A 20,995-nucleotide genomic window follows, 5' to 3' on the forward strand; every position below is an offset into this window, starting at 1 on the left:
ACATCAAGAGTTTGTGTTTATTTGTCTACATTCAGCTTAATCCAGATGTACTGCCTGAATGATCCAGACATACAAAACCCACTCTTTCCCACTGGTTTTTAAAATAAAATCTTCACTTATAAAACTGAAACACTAAAGCATTAAAATACAGAAAGCTTGTTTAACTCACTTCACAAAAGCATTAACAGATGACATATCCCTTATCTATTTAAAGCCATATTGGGTTAACACTTGAATGACAATTTTAAATAGAAAAAGGATACCGAAATTTTATTAACTCAAAAATTCTATTTAGACAAAGTTGTAATGGCAACTAACAAACCATTAAATACATAGATGTCCAAAATACAGCTAAGTATGGAATTACAGGTACTCAACCATTAGTGACGGATATCACAAAGAGCACTGCAACATGGAAATGGGGGTTTACATGTTTACTGTGATGCAATAAAACTGAATATTCAAAGGGTGCGCAAGTGCGGAAGGTAACAAAACTTCACACCCACGGAGAAAGGGTTGGTTTATCTGTACTGATAATTCATGCTGTGATCGTTTCTGCCGTAGCCGCCTTGGGAAGCTTGGTAGGAACTTGGGGGGCCGCTGTAATTCTGGCCTGAACCGGGAGAGCTGTAGTTAGTCTGAGAAGAATATCCACCTAAAAGGGGGAGAGAAGAGTGAATTTAAACCATATTGTGTTAAAATCGCTTTTGTCCCACAACAGTGCATAGCAAGAATTGTTACTACTTATCCAGCTTGTACTGCCACCGAGCAGGGCACACACACAAAGGTGTGCAGAAAGGTGGTGACTGCATCTTCACACCACACACAAAAGCATTTAATAATGGAGAGTTGAAAAGAGTCGTGTACTGACCTTGCTTACCTTGGTAAGACGACCCTCCGCCCCCAGATCCTCCCCCATAGCCGCTGTGTGAACCAGCATTGTATGAGGCACCTCCTCCTGACCCATAGTTATTTCCTCCACCTCCTCCACCACGGCCGCCGCCGCCGCCACCACCACCACCATAACCTGCAAGTGAGAACACACGCTGAGCAAGGCTGACTATGAAATCTGCAATCTTCTCTTAGACCAGGACATCTTAAAAATATCCTGACTGTCAATATAGAACTCAGAGTTAGTGATATACGAAGTGCCAAGGAGTTTATGACTCATCAAGGTGAGGATTACTGCCAAGTGTTCAATTAGAGAAAGTCTTTCCCTGCAGCCTTTGGCTGGTAAAAACTCCACAGGTCTAGCTGCCAGAGCAGCAGAGGCTTACTCAGTCCAAGCTGTACCAAGGAGAGACTCTAGTCTGTCTGCAAGAGGGTCACTTCTTTGCAGCCTATAGAAGTGTCCATGGCTGGGGGTCTGGCCTAGAGCTGCAAGAAGAGCTCATGCAAGTAAAAAGATCTCACTCTCCACAGAAGAGGTGACTTGGGTAATTTGCTGGCTGAGTCACATGGTACCTGCATTAGCCTTGCCAAACCAAAAATGACCTGTGCTGAGTACAAACAGGCATCCAGGCAAGCTTTTAGCATAAGTGCCCGGGAAGCAGTTTGATTTGATAATTCTACTCTTTTCCCACTACCAATGTCAATGCCAACTGATCGCAATTGTGTTAACGCAGCAGACAATATCCACAGAAGGACAGCACAATTTTTAGTGGTTTAGTCTGTTCAGCTTACAAGAAAAGATTCACAAAAACACTCCTGGTCCTGGGAAGTAGCATCAGAATGGAAGAGAGATTAGTCTAACAGTTCAAAGGGCCAGTCTGGTATCTGCTACATTTGGCAGCAAACAACTAAGACTGTCTATACTTCAAATGTTACAGCATCCACTGTACCGCTTCAGTGTAGACACTCACTATAGTGACAAGAGGGGTTCTTCCATTGCGGTAGTTAATCCACCTCCCTGAGAGACAGCAGATAGGTGGATGAAAGAATTCTTCCATCGACCTAGTGCTGTCTACACCAGGAGTCAGGTCAGCTTAACTCTCTCTTAGGAATGTAGCTTTCCACACCCCGGAGAGATGTAGCTATGCCGACATATGTTTCTAGGGTAGACCTAGTGTAACACAGACAGTTCTAGGTGTAACACGGACAGTTTAACTGCACTAAATATCTCAATTATTCTATAGATTTAGATCCTGAATGTGGATATGATCACACTCTGGAATGAAGTGCACAGAACGTCCATTGTATAATACAGATTTACATTCATTGGAAGTCCTGCTTCTTTCCAGTCGAACACTAAACACTATATCCAACTGCAAGAAATGGGATGGTACATTTATGTCAAACCCACAGATTTTCTGCCCAAAATCACCAGGGAATAGATAGGCCAGCTACACAGAATGGGACCTGCATTTACAGTTTACAATTCCCTACATCTCAGACCACACACAAAGACACACGGTCCAGGGCTAGTCAGTCTCTTACTAGCCATCTTTCACTTGGGCTGTATACCAGAAAGAAACAGAATTTTTTGACAGAAGTGTTTATGGGCCTGGAAGATTTCTTTCAATCCTATTCCAGCCCCTGGTTCCATGACACTGCTCCTTAACCAAGAAAAGGAAATTTCAGCAGAGCACTGCATCCAATAAAGACTCTGATGCCAACATGGCATTGAAGTACCATCATCACAACTCCTGAAGCTCACTAAAACTCAAAATGTTTAAGTCAGTACCACCCCCTCAACCTAAAAAGACTCTTCCCACACCCTGTGTAAGTCTCTTCCTGGCCCCCAAACATTGCATTTTAACCCTAAGCAGCTACTTAGGTTCTCTTACCCAATGTCATCCCTTTTATATATTCTAGCCCAAGTACTAAGCTACAGACTACACGGAACCCTCATGGCAGTGACAAGAGCATCCTGTGGAAAGAATCCCACTGAGGGGTAAGCAATCCCACCACACTTCCAACCAGATAAACAAGTCACCACTCACTGAATTTGCTCTCGTAGTTATAGTCTGATCCTCCACCAGATGAGTTGTAGGAATTCGAGTAGGAAGAGTAGTTGCCTTGTCCGTGATTATATCCTTTTTGTTTGCCTTGTGGAGGGCCATAATTACTGTACTGATTTTGGTTGTAGGACTGCTGTTGCTGGCCTTGGTGGGACTGATACCCTGAACCATAGGAAGATTTTTGCTGTCCTCCATGCTGCTGCTTCTTTCCAGCATGTTTGGGTGGAACTGGCGAACTGTAGTTGTCACCACCTTGGTAGTAGGATCCGTAGCCAGAGGAGCCACCGCCACCACCACCACCTCCACCACTTCCCGTGTTGCCGGAGTGTCCGCCATTGCTATAAAACTGACCTGAACAAAGGAAGAGCAAGTCAGACAGGTTTTTGACACACTTGAGGAAAGAGCCACCCCACCACTGTTTTAAAAGACCTTATTATATGTAAATGGTTATGTGCCTTGGATCACACTATGAAGTTCTGCCATTATGTAAGCAGCAGTTTAGAATCTAGGACTATTTTGACCAATACACAGATGAAAGATTTACGCAATCCCACACAAGGCCAAGAGGTGTAACGTTTTGTTCATTTAAGTAGACAAGGAATTATTATATACATGGACATATGATCTTCCAGTTACTCTCATTGAACTCTCCAAGTCAGAGTTCTACACAAATTTAATCCCTTTAAGTATCTATACCAAATTCTAGAACTAAGTTCAAGGTGACCAGCGGGTTTTGTAATGCATGTTACGACATCCAACAGTAAATTGCTTAATCTTCTAACTAGTTAAGTTTGTCTAGTACTCAGATTACATTTGAGACGAGCTAGACACCAATGATAATTGAAGCTCATTCCCCAGAGAAGGAATGGCAATAAGGAAGAATCTTACTCCAGCGACAAGGACTTAGAGCCAACACCCAGCCAAATCACTGTAAAATAAAGAGCACTTTCTATGGTAAGTGCTGTATGACTAACAATAGTGTGACTTATACACAGCTTATCCAGAAGTGCATAAAAGAGCTCACACCATGAAATTCTGGCCCCAGTATGAACTCAAAAGAAAGGTTACCAGAATCCTTTATTAAGGCTGAAAGCCCCCAAAAGGAATAGCTGGAATAAAGTTGTACGTAGTCTTTTGGCATCTAGAAACTTATTTTCTGATGTGCCTGTGGCACTAACGGACTGGATCTTCATGGCTGAGTAACTGCTTTCCTGCCAACTTAGAAGCGTTCAGGTTTAATGAGATTGTTCTGTTCTGGCCCTAGATAATTGGCCTACTTTAATAACTTAAAGCAAGAACAGGTATGTTGCATTTTGACTTTTTAATAAAGATCATAATTCTTATTTATCAAGAAACAAAAGCCATTAGGATCTAGACAAGAACCTACACCAGTGTCCACAACAGAGTATGTTCTCTGGGCACTTAAGTGCTTCTGCAGAGACAGGTGGAGTTTCACTGATTTAAACAGAGGAGGTTGTATAAGAACTTAGTACTACTCAAACAGAGAAGAATTTAAGGTTAAAAAGTCAAGGAGTAAACTTGTGACCTTTGTTTCAGCAGCTCCAGATTTGTGAAACTTTAACAAGCACATCTAAATAACAGTAATTGTGAAGCAGAGCTCATTTCCAACATACATAATGCAGTTTGTACAGAAGAGCTGGCTCTACAAACCATTTAGTTTTTTTCTTCATTTTGTTTTGCTTCTTTGTTTAAAACTATCTAAACTGACTCTTCACCTCCATCTCCAAATTAGGGTAAGGTCCTTTCTATATTATGCAAATAAATACATTATAACCTGTTTTTTCTTCTGTGGGCAGAAAGCCATGTTTCAACAGGGCAGAAACAAGGTTCTTTAATGTCTCTCTCACCCAAGAGAAGTTATAACATGGTTATGGCCATAATCATATCACAGTACAAATATTCCTGTGTGTGTAGGTTGGTACTAAACTCCAGTCTTTGGTACAAACTGAGATCCAGAGTTATAGCAAAAGAATATTTGAAAGAATGCAGAAGCGAGCTTCTCCGGAACGGGAGGTGAGGGAGAAACTTGCATCACCTGTGCTGAAAACATAAATGGCGGAAGTTGACTCCTTTCCCAAGTGAATTAAGACAGCTTCATGGACAGTTATTTCTAGACAAACCCTTCACATTTAACTATCAAGCATTAACACTGTTCAACACCTAAATTTCCTTTCCCTTCCCCCCCTCCACTCTCTTCAGTTAAAACCACTGAATAAAAATATCCAACACACAAGTTATTTTAATATGTATTCATTTTAAAAAATGGCAGTTTTCACCTCATTCAGAACAATATCTATTCCCTTGTATAAAAAGACATCTCAAACAATAACTTTCTAAAAAAAATAGGACATGCATTACTTTTTAAAAAAAGTGTTCACACTGAATATTTGAAACCTTCTTGGGCAAAATTTTAAAAACCTGATGTTTGACAAGCTACTGTTTTCACCAGTTTAAATTACTGAGTTAACTCAGAGATTATTGAGCCTCACAAATTAAATTAATGCAATGCTGCTGGCTTTGCAGCTAAAAAGAACAGTGACAAAGAAAATACAATTTTAAATGTAAGTATCATAGCAAGAATAAAGGACCGAACACGTTTTATTAAAGATTTGAAAGTCTCAATGGCCAATTTATTCCCTGAGACTTCAAACTCTTAAGAAGTTTCATTGTCCGGGCTATTAAATACTTCTGCTTTTAGGGCAATGTGCATTTTACAAGAGGCACAAACTAGAGAGAATATCTGATGGCCTGAGCAGCGAGTCAGCCTGCTGGGTTTGCAACCCTTGGAAGTTTTAGTTTTCGAAGTGCTTTAGGCCCTTTATGCTTGGATCAAAAAAGCCCACTTTTATGTAATTAATGAGCCCATGCATTTTTAGAAGTCATCAAAACTAACATTTTTACATCAAGTCCTCAATGCCTGGATATTTACTGTACCAGTATATAATACCTTTGAAAGTACACTAACTATCAGCCACAGTAAATCACACCCCTTCAGCATTTATCCACCAGTGTATTACAAAGGATGTAAAGATTAATTTAGCACAGAGGTTTCCACATAAAAGTCAACATTTTGCATGCTTAAAAAGGTGGGCTGAACTAGATTCAGAAACGTTGAAAGTCTCTTCCCTACTGTCAGAGGCATCTACCCAAATTCTGATGTTTATTAAAAGCCTTAAATTTTGTACAAAACCTGCTGTAAATTAAAACAAAGGTAGATTAAAACACTCCAGTATCTGTTTCTTAAAAATAAAGTAATGCTTTCCATAAAAAGCAAAGGTGGGCTTTTTGCCTTTATGCTGAACAGAGCGGACTTTAAAATTTGTGCAAATTGCACAAAAACCTTCTTTGATAATTAGTTCCCCTTGTTGTGTACATCAATTACGACCAAGTTCAAAGGCAAATCACAATAAAAACTGCCACTGTCTTAAGTTCTGCAGGCTAATAGTTTCAGACAAGCTGCGGTGAAAAGCCACTGTTGAGAAACCCAGTGAAGCACAGGGACACAGCACGGACACTTTGGGTTTTGGAGTTCGAGAAAATTGGAGTAAAAAGCTGTTTTTGTGCAATACTTTTAGATGATCTAGGAAGACCCAAAATCATGATAGCCGTAGCAGTCTGTGAAAAAGTCACCTACAAAAGGGGGAGACAGAGCAGAGAAAAAAATTAGAATTCTTTTGAAGATGGCAAAATGCGCCACATTTGAAAGTCATGTTTTAGATTTCTCTGCTCCTGTCACCCCCCAATGAAGGCTTCTTCTCAAGACAAATAGCTGTGTATTTTCAGGAAAATCATATTCACAAGAGTGGTGGATTGCTTCACACGGCTTAAAGCAGAGAAATTTAAAATATTCACATTTGAAGAGGAAACTTGAAGTCACCTGGATTTGAATTTAAGTTTTAAACATCTGATTCCGCTACCTTTCATTATTTTTCATTTTTTTAAAAATGAACATGCTATGATGGTTCAGGTGCAGATATATCACGGTATGTTGTAACCAGGGGTTTTAGTAACCCCAGTATGGTGCTGTGTTTCAGAGATTAAAACATGAACACTTACTATAGCCTGCTGTTGCAGAATTTCCTCCATAACCATAGCTTCCATATCCAGCTCCTAGAAAGGAGTAAAGCAATTACTATAAGATATTCATTTTCTATTAATAAAAGGAACGGAAAGCTCTTATTAAAACAGAGAACTTGTTTCCAATAAAGTACAGTATAAGTAAAGAGTTCTCTAACTTCTGCAATGCAGGAGCGTAGAAATCTATGTAACTGTATCCAGATGCCATCTATACACTTAAACTAAGAAAGCTGATGAACTCCAGCAGAGATACCTATTTTGTGAACAGCTACTTCACTTTACATGCATTAAGATTAACATGAGATGACAGATGTTAAGTTAGTAGAGTCAAACACTCATGGTAACTCACCGGAATTCATATAACCACCATGATTGGCACCTCCAAATCCACCTCTGCCTCTACCACGGCCTCTGATGTTGCCTCCTCTACCACGCCCACGCATATTTGGAGGAGGCGGCACTTCATTGTGCATGGGGCCGCCCATTCCAAAACCTGGATTATGCTGCTGTGGAAGAAACAACTTGTTACACAGCCCTATTTTTAAGTGTCCAGGATGAAACTGATTTGTGTTTCTGAAGTTCAATGCAAGTGATACCGAGCCAAGAATTTCAGTGTTTGGTCCTACTTCTACAATTAGGGTAAATAAATCTCAGTTTCTCCATAGGTAAACTGGGATAATAACCACCCCATCCCTTCCTCGGGGGGGGGGGGGGTGGTGTAGAAGGAGGCTCAACAGCTTATAGAACAGAAGATAAAAAGCACCAAGAATGATTAATTGGGTCACTTACCGACGAGAAACCCTTAAGTCACCAGTAAGATTACATACCTTTACTGCAAACTTGGGTCCTCCCCTTGCAGGTACAGGAGCTCTTTTCTTCTTATTAGGCTCAATAGCGACAGGGGCATCAGGAAACAGCTTCTCTAAGGCAGCTAAAGCAGCATAGGCTTTGGCCACTTTTTTGTTTGAGCCAGCTCCTTGAAATTTCTGCCCATCGACCTCCACCTTGGAAATAGATTAAATCACCATGCTATGAATCAGTAATATCCACACAAGGAGTCAGTTTCGTCACTGCCATGTTGCAAAGTCTATGGCATAACTTGCTATTTCTAGGTGCTGTCAGACAGCAATTAGTGTCAACCAGTGAAATTTTACTAGGCCTGGAAGTTAAAAATCGCACAGTATGTCTCTAAATGTAACCTTGTGTGCAGAGGACTACGAAGTCAGCTCACCTCCATGACAAAGCGTTTGTCATGGCTGCCACCAGTTTCTGAAATCAGTTCATATTTCAGACCGCGCCTCTTTTCATTGAGTTCCATCACTGGATTCTTGCCATGCTTCGTCAGGATTGGTCCCTGTTGTTTCACATTCTTAAAAAAAAAAAATTAGAAGTGGTGTTAAAGTTCCAAAAAGCTGTTGGACTTGGAGGTACCCAATATGTCTGTGGCTTTTATAATTAAGGAAAGTGTTAGATTTAAAGGGAAAGTTACATTGAAAATTAAGTTTGAAGTACAGAAGTTTCACAAGCTGCACCTTGCAGGTACAGGGGCCTATAATTACTGTAACTGAAAAGTTAATGATTTTTATCAGTTTTATTTTGCATTTGTCAGCATTACGTATAGTCAGTATATTCCTTAAAACAGGGGTTCTCAAACTTTTTTGCTGGGACCCCCTTTGAAAATATTTCAGGCTGTGATGACCCCCCACAAAAAGTAACGACTCCCCCTCAGGCCATGCCACCCTCACTTCTGCACTGCTGCTGGGGGCAGCGCTGCCTTCAGAGTTGGGCACCCGGCCAGCAGCCGCTGCTCTCCAGGGCTCTGGTTGTCAGCCATGCATTGGGGCTGACAGCTTGCAACCCCCCAATAAATAACCTTGTGACCCCTTGAGGGGTCCTAACACCCAGTTTGAGAACCTCTGTCTTAAAAGTCCCCTTTAAACAGGAGAGAAAAAATCCTCAAACATTTTACAGAATTTTAAGGATGCACTATTTACCAAAAACTCAATAAAGCTCAAGTGGACAGTATCCCTTTAAAAAAATGCTTGAGAGTTTCAGATTCATGAGTGAAAGAATCATTTCAGCAGCTTGTCACAAGATCTCTCTCCTGAAGATCAGAGGAAAGATTTGGTTTCAAAAGGATGTAAATAGTTTGTGCTCACCTCTGATGATTGCTCTGAGGGAGGAGACGCAGCACTGGGTGTAGAGATAGTTTCCACTACAGGAGGAGGAGCAACAACTACTGGTTTCTGTTCTGTTTCCTCCGCTGATTCATCTCCTTTCCCAGACTCTTTGCCTTCCACTCCTGTAGGTAAACCCATATCCTGCAACACCTGGAGGTGTGGGAAGGAAGAAAGACTCTTGAAAAGTATGACACTATATCCTCCATGCCTCTTATACCCCTACTGTGAGAGAAGTAGTTGAGAAAGCTGTGTAGAAGTGGATCCATTGGCCCTGTCCCAGAGATTACAACTACCTCCATTCATTGCAAATGGAGTATTAGCCCAAGCTTCTGTAGGACTCCATTTTACTGCACCCCTCCCTTGCCCACCTTCCCAATGATGCTGGAACTTTCAGGAGGCTACACTCATTCTCCCAAACCCTGCAGGCCTGTCAAACACTGGAAGCAAGAAGGGTAGTTTTCTGGCTAGTGCTTTACTTAATCTGTCACGGGCTGTTACTATTTTAGTGTTTTAACTTCAACACATTGCATCCAGTGTAGAAAGGTCTACACATGTCACATATATGATTTTTAATATGATCTTCCAGAAGTTCAAATTTAAGGGAGTAACTGTTTGTAGACTAATGGTTTTTTCTAGAGAAAGGAATTTTTTTACATGCACACAAAACTCTTACCTTTACCGCCACATGCAATTTGGCTGTCTTTTTGGAAGGTCCTGATGCCTCAAACGTGCTGCCATCGACTTCCACAGACATTGTAAAGATAGGAGCATGAACTGGACCAGTCTGGGACACAAGTTTGTACTGGAGACCAGGTTTTAGCTGGTTTAATTTCATCAGTGCATTCATAGCCTGGGGAGGTTCAGTTTTTTCTTCTAAACAGAAAAACAGTTTGTTCTTTGTCAAATATATACGTTTGTTTTAAGACAAACTTGACAACTGAGTTCAGACAATTAGAGGTTACAATCTGCCACTGTGTACTTCTTGTTTAGAAGTATGGATTTGAAAGTATCATTTACACTAGATACAGCCTTAAAAAGTAGGGAAAAAAATCTAGTCACTCAGTTTTACAACAAGCCATTCCACGTGAAACATTTTCTTCTGCAGTTTGCCACTCCTCATTGAGTCTGAAAACAGCTTTTAGGCAGCAACTTGTTACCTACCTCTTGTTAACTCAATACCTTTTTTCTGAATTTTCTTCTTCTTTTTGCTGGGTGACTTCTCCTCTCCATCCTCCTCCATAGGACGCTTCAATGGAGTGATGGCATACGTGGTACTTGGGGGAATCTGGACTGTAAAAATTATAAGAGGCAGCTATATATATATATATATATATATATATATATATATATATCAAGGACTCAGAGACAGGAGCAATAGCACTGGGCAGGGAGAATGTATGGGTTATTCTAATACCTACCAGTGTAATCAACTGGGTTTTCGTTCTTTGGTTTCTTGGGCATCTTGGAAGGCAGGGGATCCATCCCCAAGACCTTATGAAGCTGGCCAAAAGCAGCAAGTCTCAGAGCATGCTAGAAAGATGGAAGACATGTTAATAGGATGCATAAGTCGCTACAGTAACATCTGCTCGCTGCAGAGTTTCAAAGAGGAATCTTCTACCCACCCCTGCATAAAAAAAAAAGAACAAAAAACACACCAAAGAGACACGTCAGTTTAAATGGGACGCTCCTTAGAATTCTAAATTCAATCCAAAACCTGGGCCACAGTGGTACGTCACTACTTAAAACCTGATACTTTGCTTCTGGTAGATCAAACTGTAAGTTTCTTTTATTAGTGTGAGACCCATTTTTTTTTTTTTTTAACATGACTAGGTATTAAAAAAATTAAAACCAACCTCAGTGAGGTTACTAGACTACCATTAATCAATATGGAAGTTCAACATAAATTGAACTCATTAAGTTTTTGCAACATCTGTAGTCAAAACTATACCTGAGCACTCTGTGTGATATCTTCCCTTTGTTGTCTGTCTAGATGCCCAATAGCATCAGTGGCTTCTTTTTCACAAGGATCATAAATACCAGAACCATCTGAAGGCAGGAAACAAGGAAGATATGCAGAGAATTATCCTAGTGTTTCTAAAAAAACTAAACTAAGTATTCCCTTGGCATCATTCAACACTCATCTGTGTAACACGACCAATATTATCTGTCCAATGTCCAACATTTTGAAATGTATCTGGATTATTTTACAAGTACAATTATAAATGAAGTTGGTCAAAACCACTTAGAAAGACAACCAATTTAACACTTGTAGAATCTGGTACTTCACACTACAAGGTTTATCATCATGGGTCCATTGCCCTAGATAATACTGTAATGTCCATATACTGTACACTACACATTTTGTGAACTTTTAAATCTAAACTGTGCAAACATAGAATCATAAAAATGTAGGGCTGGAAGGGACCGAGAGGTCATCAAGTCCATCTTCCCATGCTGAGGCAGGATCAAGTATACCTAGATGGACGAGGGGGGCCTTGTAAATACTAGACGATGTTACAATGCACCAAACTTTAATCGCATCCCATTTGATTTCTTGCTTTGAAATATGCAGAGAACCACCTAACCTGGCATAACAATTCCTGATGCAAGACATTCAAGAACTCTTCTCAGGGCCTCGCCAGCTCCCATTGGTCTATTAGCTGTTCCAATTGATTTTTCACACAGCAGTTCCAGAGGCTGTAAGACATTTGATTTTTTAAAAAGTGAGAGGTGTGCACACGTGACTTGTTTTAGGGAAACTTTACAACAGATGCCTAAGTAGCAGCAAAAGTATCCCCAAACTGGATACAAGAAGCAGGGGATTGTAACTGCTATAAAGTTAGAAGTTACTTTAAGTTCACCCCACAGATCTAAAGTATGTGATTTTATCACATCAGTCTTTAAGTGTACTTCAATATTTTTTTTTAATTAAACCAAATTGCAATTTATGAAAATGTAATGTTTTCAGACTGAAGAACAGTTCTCTCCAATAATGCAAAGAATAAAACCAAACAATACAGAAAACAGTATTAAAAAAAAAAAAAAAAAAGAGTAAAAATTACCCATCCTCTAAGTGGTCCCCAAGTAGGAACCCGAGTACACAGATCTCTCAGCACCCTGATGACTATGACGCACGATTTCAGACCATTAGCCCTGGCCTAGAACAAGTAATCAAGCAAAGGCATATTTAATAAAAATACCAAAACCAGTTAATTTTGCAGACAAATATTGTTTGCAGTGCTACTTTGTCAAGGGTAAACAATATATATTTACAACATTACAATGTTATAACTTAATAGTAATTACCGTGTACAAAAGCAACATTACTCTTAACACAAAGCAGCAACTATGCATCTACTCATTAAAAAAAGTTTCCTCTTTGAACGTTAAATTCGCTTAAGTGCTTCTTTAGCAACTGTATGGTTGACAGATGCTAAGTTCAGCACAACTAACTATCATCCAATGTTAAAGTACTTTAATATAAAGTTAGAAAATTTGTAAACTTTAACTGGCTACTTAAAGACAAATAAAAGAACAAAATGCAAACCTGGAACCACTTGGCGTGTCGGAGTGACGCCAAGGCAGCAAGGCATTTCTGCCTGTCCAGAACGTCCGGGGTGTCGTTGACTGATAGCGTTTCTATTCGTGGATGGAATAAGAAGACAAGGCACAGTTTGACCAAGGGGGTTCTGTCAGGTGGAGAGGGGATGAGGCAGCTTCCTAAAGGGCAGCGGAGGCTCCCAAAAGATCTTGATCTATACCCTTTACCTGAAAGGATAGCCTACAGTACACTTTACTTTATTACCCTTAACTGGAACTTAAAACTGCAGAGAGAGTGGGAGATTAATATAACAGGGAATAGGCTAAATCCTATACTATGAAGGGAAAGAGGAATTCTATGTAGGAGGGGACAGAAATCCTATATTGCTTTAACAAAGCTACAGAAGGAACCCTACAGTACCTAACAGAAAGGGAAGTTTTAAAAGTTAATCCTCACTCTATATCGAGAGCATAGCTAATGGCTTTTCTAAAGCCAAGGGAATCCCCTCCGCCCACAAGGCTTGACTGCCCTGGCCCCGGCCCGTGACAGAGTGCGTCCTGTTGGTCAAAGGTCCAGCGTCCCTAGAATCGACAAACTAGAAGGCTTGGTAGACGAGGTCAGATATCAGAACCATAGACAATCAGTAGAGCACAAAAATATTCTCCAGTCAGTGCTGCAGCAAAATTGAAGATATGTGTTAATAATTTTAAAGTGTCTGAAGACCAGGGTTTTAGATAAGGCTAGTTCGAAAACTTGCTATGCATACAAGTTCATGAGTTAAATAGTGTGATGCTTGTGATACAGAACTGATCATAGTAAAAAGATTTTTCAAGTGAAAATATTTTTGAAGTTTTATTCCAAAAAGTTTGAAGATGATCAAGAACGGCGGTCTAACTTTATCCAAAACTCTGCATCACGTGGAATTCTGAACTTTAGCTGATAAGACAGCCAAAGAGACAGTGCACCTATCATTTTTGCTGCAACACAAACCATTTTATAGAACGTATCCAATTTCATGTACATGCAAGTCACTTACAAGAAGCCTTCCATTTTTTTTTGAAATACAAGCTTACATTTTATGTCATTTGTGTGGGCCACTAACATGGCTAGATATAAAAAAAAAAGATGTAAACAACATTACATATTAGTGAACTAAAGGCCCAAGTAAGTAAAGTGAAATACCACTTTAAAGGTGCTACTCAATTTTAGGAGTCTGTTTCTAATTATCCACATCCATGATCTCTTGTAGTATTACATTCTGGAAATTGAATTTGTCTGCATGAAATAGTTTTGTCTGAAACAGTTTTGACTACCTAATCTGAAATTGAATAGCACATTTTAACAGTGATTAACAGAGAACGTAAGTTTCCAGACTGACTGTTAGCCGTTTTCAGTCTTCCATACCTCCAGCTAACAGTTTTTCCATTTCTTCTCTCACAACAGGGGATGTCAAGTGAATGGTCAGCGTCAATGGAGGCTCCTGTGTGTTCTTAATTATGATTGCAGCTTCACTAACAGACTGGATTATTTCATATTTATCTTCAGTAATAGCCTACAATATAATAATTTTACCATTTAGAAATTCTCTCTCAGATTTATGCATTTCTTTCAAGTGCACAGTAGTGCTCTTTTCCCTAGGAAGTATCAGCAAGACTTGTATGGCCACTATAATTTGCCTTTCAATTTACAGTTAGTTTATGAAGTGAAACTATAAAATTATTATTTGCAGCAAGTGGCATGCACCTACTTTACAAGGTGGTTTTGTAAAGACTGTGCACAAAGGTATTAACAACATTTTACGCATTTTTCCACTTTGTTTTAGTAAAAAGCCTAATAAATATCCCAGTCACCTTCTAGTCCCTTTAATCTATTCACTTGTGTGTGTGTTCACTGTGACAAGCATGCACAACCATTGAACGATTTTACTCACAGCAAGCTGTACTCCAAGATTGTCAGCTACTTTGTCCAAGAGACCAGTTGTGGGTTTCTCTTTGCACAGGAGAACTAGCTCAAGATCCAAGTCTCCCTTCAATAGCAAGCCTTTTGCTACAAGCCCAACACGCATCACTCCACGGAGAGTCCTAGTCAAATGCTCTGTAGCCTTCTGATCCCTGTGAAAGATACATAAATGCAGTTACGGCGGCACAAAATCCAAAGCCTGAAGTGCACTTAAAGGGACACTTAAATGTCTTGTAAGCTTGGTTAATTTAAGCAAAGCAGTAAAGGTTTAGATCCAAAATATGATTAATATTACACACACATACAGGAAAAATTACTTGAATTCCATGTTTATTTCCTCTGGCTATGGAACATTAGAATTAGGGGAGAATGAAAACTAATGTCTTTTCAAGCACCTAAGAGCATATTACTATCAGTCTAAAGGAAAAAAAAACTGCTGAAGCAATTGACAGAATCCCTGTAAAAAAGCTGACTAGTAATTTTACTTACCCTCCTTCTTTGTTTTCTTCTTCAGCTGCTGTCTCCATGGCCTCCGGTTCTGGCTGCTCCCCACTGACTTTTTCCTGTTCATCAATCCAGTCAGACACAGCTTTGAGAGCACGTTCTGTATGGGAAACCATGTTCTGAACTGCCTCCAACTCTTCCTGAGTTGGGTAAACAGCAGAATGTTTTGCCATCACATGGCGGTCATCATTCACAAAAATACGCATCGGGCGCTGAAAAGACAAAATTTGATGCAATTTAATAAAAGACTAAGAATAATATTTATTTCTGAAATCTGAAGATTTCAGAGTCTTACCATTTTTGCTTCCGAATCTTTGCTGAAGCTTTCAAAAAGTACTTATTCAGTGTCTTCCTCCAAGGAACTGAACCAATACCACAGCTTTCTATAATCTGAAAACAGAAAAATAATTACCAATGCTTTGTAGGTGGACTGCTAAATCTGTTTATTTGATAAGTACATATCTGTAATAATTACTCAAATTTGTTATGAAAGTAATTGGGAATATAAAACATGTAGATTAGGACCATATGAACAGTTTATAGTTGGCCAAGTATTCTATCCCTGAAGACCAATACCCACAGGCATTGATATAGTAGCTGAACAATGACCCAAGTGCAGAATGATGATCAAAATCAAGTATGTCATACAGATACCATTCTCACATGTATGGATTGCTTACAAAGTTCTTACTTTAAGAGGAAGGATGAGAATACTCTAGAGTCCATCAACTGCTACATTAAATATATTATCCATTGAATAAAGATTTGACAACCATTACCATTCATCCTTTGCACATTCAAGATGTGCAACGTGAAAAAACTACACAACCTAAATGAATAAGGCCAGCCCTATGCTATATTTCATTCAAGAGCACACAAAGAGTGAAGTTCCATGTTGTCTAAAAATGTAATTACAAGAGTCCAATGGTCTGAGCTGCAAAGATTGGCTGATTCCTAAACATAGCCCCTACACTGTACTCACTGCGGCCTAGGGCAAGTGATTCAGCCTCCTGCCTAAGATGCTCCCTCATTTGCTTTACTCAAAATCACTAGATAAGCCCCCTTTCTCATTTTAAAGATATGAATTTGTAAGTGCAACTACGCTAAATCCCCAGTTCATGCAAAGGTAGTCTGCACTAGAGAACTGGCACATGAAAAACAGAATCACTGCAAACTTTTAACTATTACAGTTTTAAGGTGAAAGGAACAACTTGATGTCCTAGCAGAAAGGTTCTTCCAGTGCCCACTCATCCCAGACAGGCCGAAGTGATCACTTGTGATCATCTATTTCTCATATCACCACCGTATCCCACTGCCTGCACGTAAATGGCGACCCTTTCACTATGGTGACATATGGGCAAGTATGGTTATGTTGGTTGCCTTAATTGTCTTCCTTGTTTCAATATTTGTGTTACGAGTAGAATTCTATTTTTTATACTTCCAAGATAATACTGATGTCAATTTTTAAGCACTGTTTTTGATTTTTATCAATTTAAACTTTCACCAGTTGCAGGAAATTATGGGGAGGGTCAAACAATTATTTCAGGGCAGTAGACAGATTCAAAAAATTAAAGCTTTATAACTATTACAACACAAATTGTCAACATCACACGTACAAAATAAATATCCTTGTAACCAAATGTAATAATTCATACATTTTTCTTACTTTGACTAAGTGTAAATTTCAAACACCATTGAGGGAAACATTTTTTCAGTTTGCATGTAAACTATGAAATCCATGTTTACTGATAAAAAACTAATCCTTCCACCAAGCCAAATTACGAGGAAATACGCTTATGCAAACTAAACTCTAAGTTAGCTAATTTTTGTACAGGAATGCAAGTGTTTTGATAACATCCATGATTGTTGTGCTACAATTATACAAGAATCTCCATGGAATTACTTATCACCATTCTGAGGTCATCTTTAGAAATGAACAAAAATGCTTTAAAACTATTTATGCCATAACTGGTTTTAAACACTGTATCAACTCAAACTTCCACCCTATTGTTTCTTCATTGGATAGTTCTTTAATAGTAGATAGATGTATGATTCATCTCCTAAGGATTCATATCTACTCTGTGTGAAAATGACACCTTTTCAAGAATGTTTTCAGATGTGCAGGTGACTTCTGGCATGAAGCCCAAAATACAATCTAGTACCCAACTGGCTTTACCCATCCAAGTTTTAAAGAACAGTTAGAATGCAGGAAGCTATGAAATAAGAACATTACAAGAATCAACAGTTTCTTGGAATAATGACAGTAAATCAAAATGAGTTTTAAAATATTTATCTTTAGTAAGGCTCTTCGATTTATCTCAGTGAAACCTTATAGTCAATTTAACCCCTCCAAAAACCTTAGTTTTCTAGTAACGCCAAGGAATTAGATTACATAGTAGGTGCTGGCTAAAAACATCTAAGCAAATGGCATCTCCAACATTCAATTCTTATTGGGCTCAAGAAGGTGATGTTAAGTTATCAAGCCTAAAAGCTAACGAATAAATCTGTGAAGGTTTAAAATTAAAGTTGGATACAAGTGCTGGCTTTCTTCAACACCACCACTGGGCTCTGCTTAATTTCAAGTTAGATTTCGTCAAACTGTTTAATTTAGTTAGTTTTACTAGATTAAATGTATCCACATTGACCTTGTCTGGCATTTTCTACCTACCTCAGATTTACACAGCAATCGTGTCTCAACTGCATTTTACACATCACAATCAAACACATCTACTCTGGAATTTCAGCTGTTTGCAAATAAATGTAGGTCTTCACAAAAAGTGACTACATTTTGCTTTAAATTTTATTAATTCTACTAGGATCCACGCAGATAGGTATCTTAGGAGACAGTAAAAACAAAAAGACCCTGATGAGTACTATATACTCAGGACGCCATGTCACTTTTTCGATAATTTGCAATTAAACATGATGTATCTTAAATAAGTAAAACTATTGTGAAGGGTTAGGAAGAAAAAATGCTAGCAAGGAAGTGGCACAACATTCAGTATTTTATTAAGGCAGTGCTGCAATTATTCATGTTTTATTATCTGGGCTCCTAGGCACTATGACGATATAGTCATAGACCAGGACATCTTTATGCGAAGAGCTGTACAAATACAGAAGGAAAAGACAGTCCCCCCACAAAGTAACATATTATCATGGAGACATGACAATGAGTGGGGAATTTTCACCATGCAGCCTCTTATGATATCATATAAAAACAAACAGCTAGGGCCCCAATCCTGCAAATATTTACAAACATGATTAACTTTCCAACTGTAAGCAGTCCCATTGACTTCAACGAGAATACTTGCAATAATAAGGATAAGTGTGTGTGTACATGTTTGCTAGACTGAAGCCTAGAAGTCTTAGACAATTCCAACATTCATTCTTATCCTGTAATGCAGAGGTGTGCTGGTATTCTGACCTAGTCACACATCTTGTCATGTTAGGAAAACAAGCAAGCCCAGCCTTTCTAATCCCTGTCCCAAGGCCTGAGTTTGGATTGCTTCTGAAAGTATTTGTACCATTACTTAAAAATTTCCTCACCTGTTAGCCACGTCTAGTTAATTTAATAAAAATCACTTTTAAATTTGTGTACCCTGAATATTAATTTTATAAATAAGTGTTGGCACCCATACATTAGTATTTGTTATTGACATCTCTATGGTTCCCTCTCCAAATGAGATGAGAAATTCTGAATCATGCCAATTAAAAAGTTATGGTTTCCTCATTCAGAAAATGCTACAGCAGATTAAACTGAAATTTCCTATTTTCTAAAACTAATATTATTTACCTACTTAAGATCACAGCAACTCCTTTTTAGTGGGAGAATAAGAGCTACTTATGGCTTCTGCAGCATCACAGGATTCAGACCTTACAGGAAAGGTAATCACAGGGCAGGTTAAAAACATTAATTCTACTTACGGTGTGTGAGCCATTGACAAAGCTTCATAAAGTTAACATTCAATAAAATGTGGGAAAAGGACTAAAATAAGGTAAAACATACACTGCTAAAATCACATCATGCTCTTTAGCAGGCTAAAATTTCCTCCTGTCATTTCCACTTCAAGCCTGACTTAATTACTATTCCAATTCTATAAAGCATTGGGTTCTTACATTTCAAGGTAATGGGCCAAACTGGCTCATGAGGTGAAAAGCAAGATGATCAGAATGCTAAAGGTTTAAAGTTGTGTGTTTTATAAAGAGACTCTATTCTGTAATACCTTAGATTGAAGAGGGGAAAAGTAGTTTCAATTTTTCCAGGCATTTTTTTAACTTCCTCAATTTGAGTAAGATTGAGTAGTCCATTTCATTTTTGTTTCTAACCACTTACACTTTCAAATTCTCATTCACTAACAGGACACTAATGTTTGGGTTACTGAAATCTTGGACCCGGAACAGGCTGTTTGTGGGAAGATTTACAAAACCTGGCTGCACACCCTCTCCCCACACAGCCAGGCCCAGCTCCTGCAGATTGATAACTACATATGTACTGAGGTCCTATTTTAAATTGAATTCCGAGTTACCCAGAAATCCAGCAGCTATGATGGTCTGAAGCAGAACAAAGGAGAAATTTCAGCTGAGTAGCAGGGAAGTTGAGAGGGGGAGGGGGTCTCCTTTAGAACCAGGTTAGACAAACCCATGGAGGATAAAAATAGGGGGTGGAGGGAAGAGAGGAGACATCCTAGCAGGATGTTTCCCCACCTCTGCTACATGCCCCTCGGCCTGTGCCCTGGACTGGGTCACCCTCCCAGCACAGTGTTTCACCGCACTGTGAAAGGCAGAGAGCTCCAGCTTCCAGCATGCGGGCCGTGGCGGGCGGCTGTGTCACAGGGGCCCAGGGAGAGCAGCGTGCGGCCTGGAGCGCACCCACGGAGCAAAGGCAGCGGATTGTGCTCCCAGGGGACACCCCCCCACACACACACACACCGCACGGGTGCGCTGAGCGCGGCTCTCTGCACCCCCAGGGGACGGCGGGCGGAGCCGTCTACCCGGGATGCTCCGCTCCGCCCTATGCAGGAGAAGCGGCCGGCCCCAGGACCGAGCGGAAAAGGGGGGGGAGGAGGCTTGTGTCCCTGTATCGTCCAGGGGAAGGAAGGATCGGGCCCCCCACGCCGGCCGCCGCCGCCATTTGCAAAAGCGGCCGCGAGAACAAAGCGGCCCCGAGCAGCGCGTGGAGCCGCTGCCGCCGCGAGACCCCGCACGCGCCATCCATCATCCATCCCCAGCCCCCCCCCTCCGAGCCGGACAGCGCGCTGGGGGGAGAGGTGCGCGCGCAGCACACACCCCCCCTGCGCCCGCGCGGTACCATTCTCCCCCCCCCCCCGCGCTTTTACTCCCGGCCCAACCGCCGCCCGCCGCCATTTTGTCTCCACAGCACAATGGGGCTCGCGGAGCGGGGGTCCGGGCCGGGTCCGGGGGGGTGGGCAGGCACTCGCCCGCCCTCAGGCGGGAAGGGGCCGCCAGGCCTCGGAGTAGGCCCAGCACCACCCCCGCAGCCCAGCACCGCCCCCCCTGCCTCCGCCTCAGAGCGGGGTGTCCCTCAGGCCGGGGGCGGCTCCTACTTCGCCCAGCCCCCCTCCTCCCTCCCGGGCTCCTGCCCGGCTTCCCCAAGGCCGCACTTACCGGCCGGGCCGTCCGCTCCGCCACCGCCGCCGGCTCCCCACACGGTGCGGTGCGGTGCGCAGCGCTGTTCGGCTCCGACTGCAGCGAGGGGGGAGGAGCCGGCGGGAGAAGGGGGAGGGGGACCGTCG

The 20,995-nt window shown here is 40.8% G+C and overlaps 1 protein-coding gene across 10 annotated transcripts; it reads right to left on the minus strand.

Moving 5' to 3' along the window:
• On the minus strand, window positions 1–20,995 carry ILF3 (interleukin enhancer binding factor 3). Of its 10 annotated transcripts, XM_067560580.1 has the most exons (21): window positions 20,868–20,910; window positions 19,040–19,115; window positions 15,538–15,632; window positions 15,228–15,454; window positions 14,710–14,890; window positions 14,184–14,331; window positions 12,786–12,877; window positions 12,301–12,396; window positions 11,824–11,935; window positions 11,187–11,284; window positions 10,657–10,768; window positions 10,400–10,528; window positions 9,912–10,111; window positions 9,218–9,388; window positions 8,290–8,427; window positions 7,886–8,062; window positions 7,408–7,564; window positions 7,038–7,091; window positions 2,943–3,311; window positions 872–1,027; window positions 1–655 (listed from the first exon to the last, which is right to left on the minus strand). In XM_067560580.1, exons 3-21 carry the CDS (start codon window positions 15,538–15,540, stop codon window positions 522–524), a joined length of 2,754 nt encoding a protein of 917 aa, XP_067416681.1. In that variant the 5' UTR covers window positions 15,541–15,632; window positions 19,040–19,115; window positions 20,868–20,910; the 3' UTR covers window positions 1–521. The 10 variants fall into 10 exon arrangements, with proteins under 10 accessions (XP_067416681.1, XP_067416686.1, XP_067416690.1 ...); XM_067560585.1 differs by lacking the exon at window positions 19,040–19,115 and having other exon boundaries at window positions 7,408–7,561; window positions 10,418–10,528; window positions 20,868–20,995; XM_067560589.1 differs by lacking the exon at window positions 19,040–19,115 and having other exon boundaries at window positions 881–1,027; window positions 10,418–10,528; window positions 20,868–20,995.

This window comes from Emydura macquarii, unplaced genomic scaffold, assembly GCF_026122565.2.
Source record: "Emydura macquarii macquarii isolate MOO-44397 ecotype Brisbane River unplaced genomic scaffold, CSIRO-AGI_Emac_v2 contig_2292, whole genome shotgun sequence".
Classification (NCBI taxonomy): domain Eukaryota; kingdom Metazoa; phylum Chordata; order Testudines; family Chelidae; genus Emydura; species Emydura macquarii.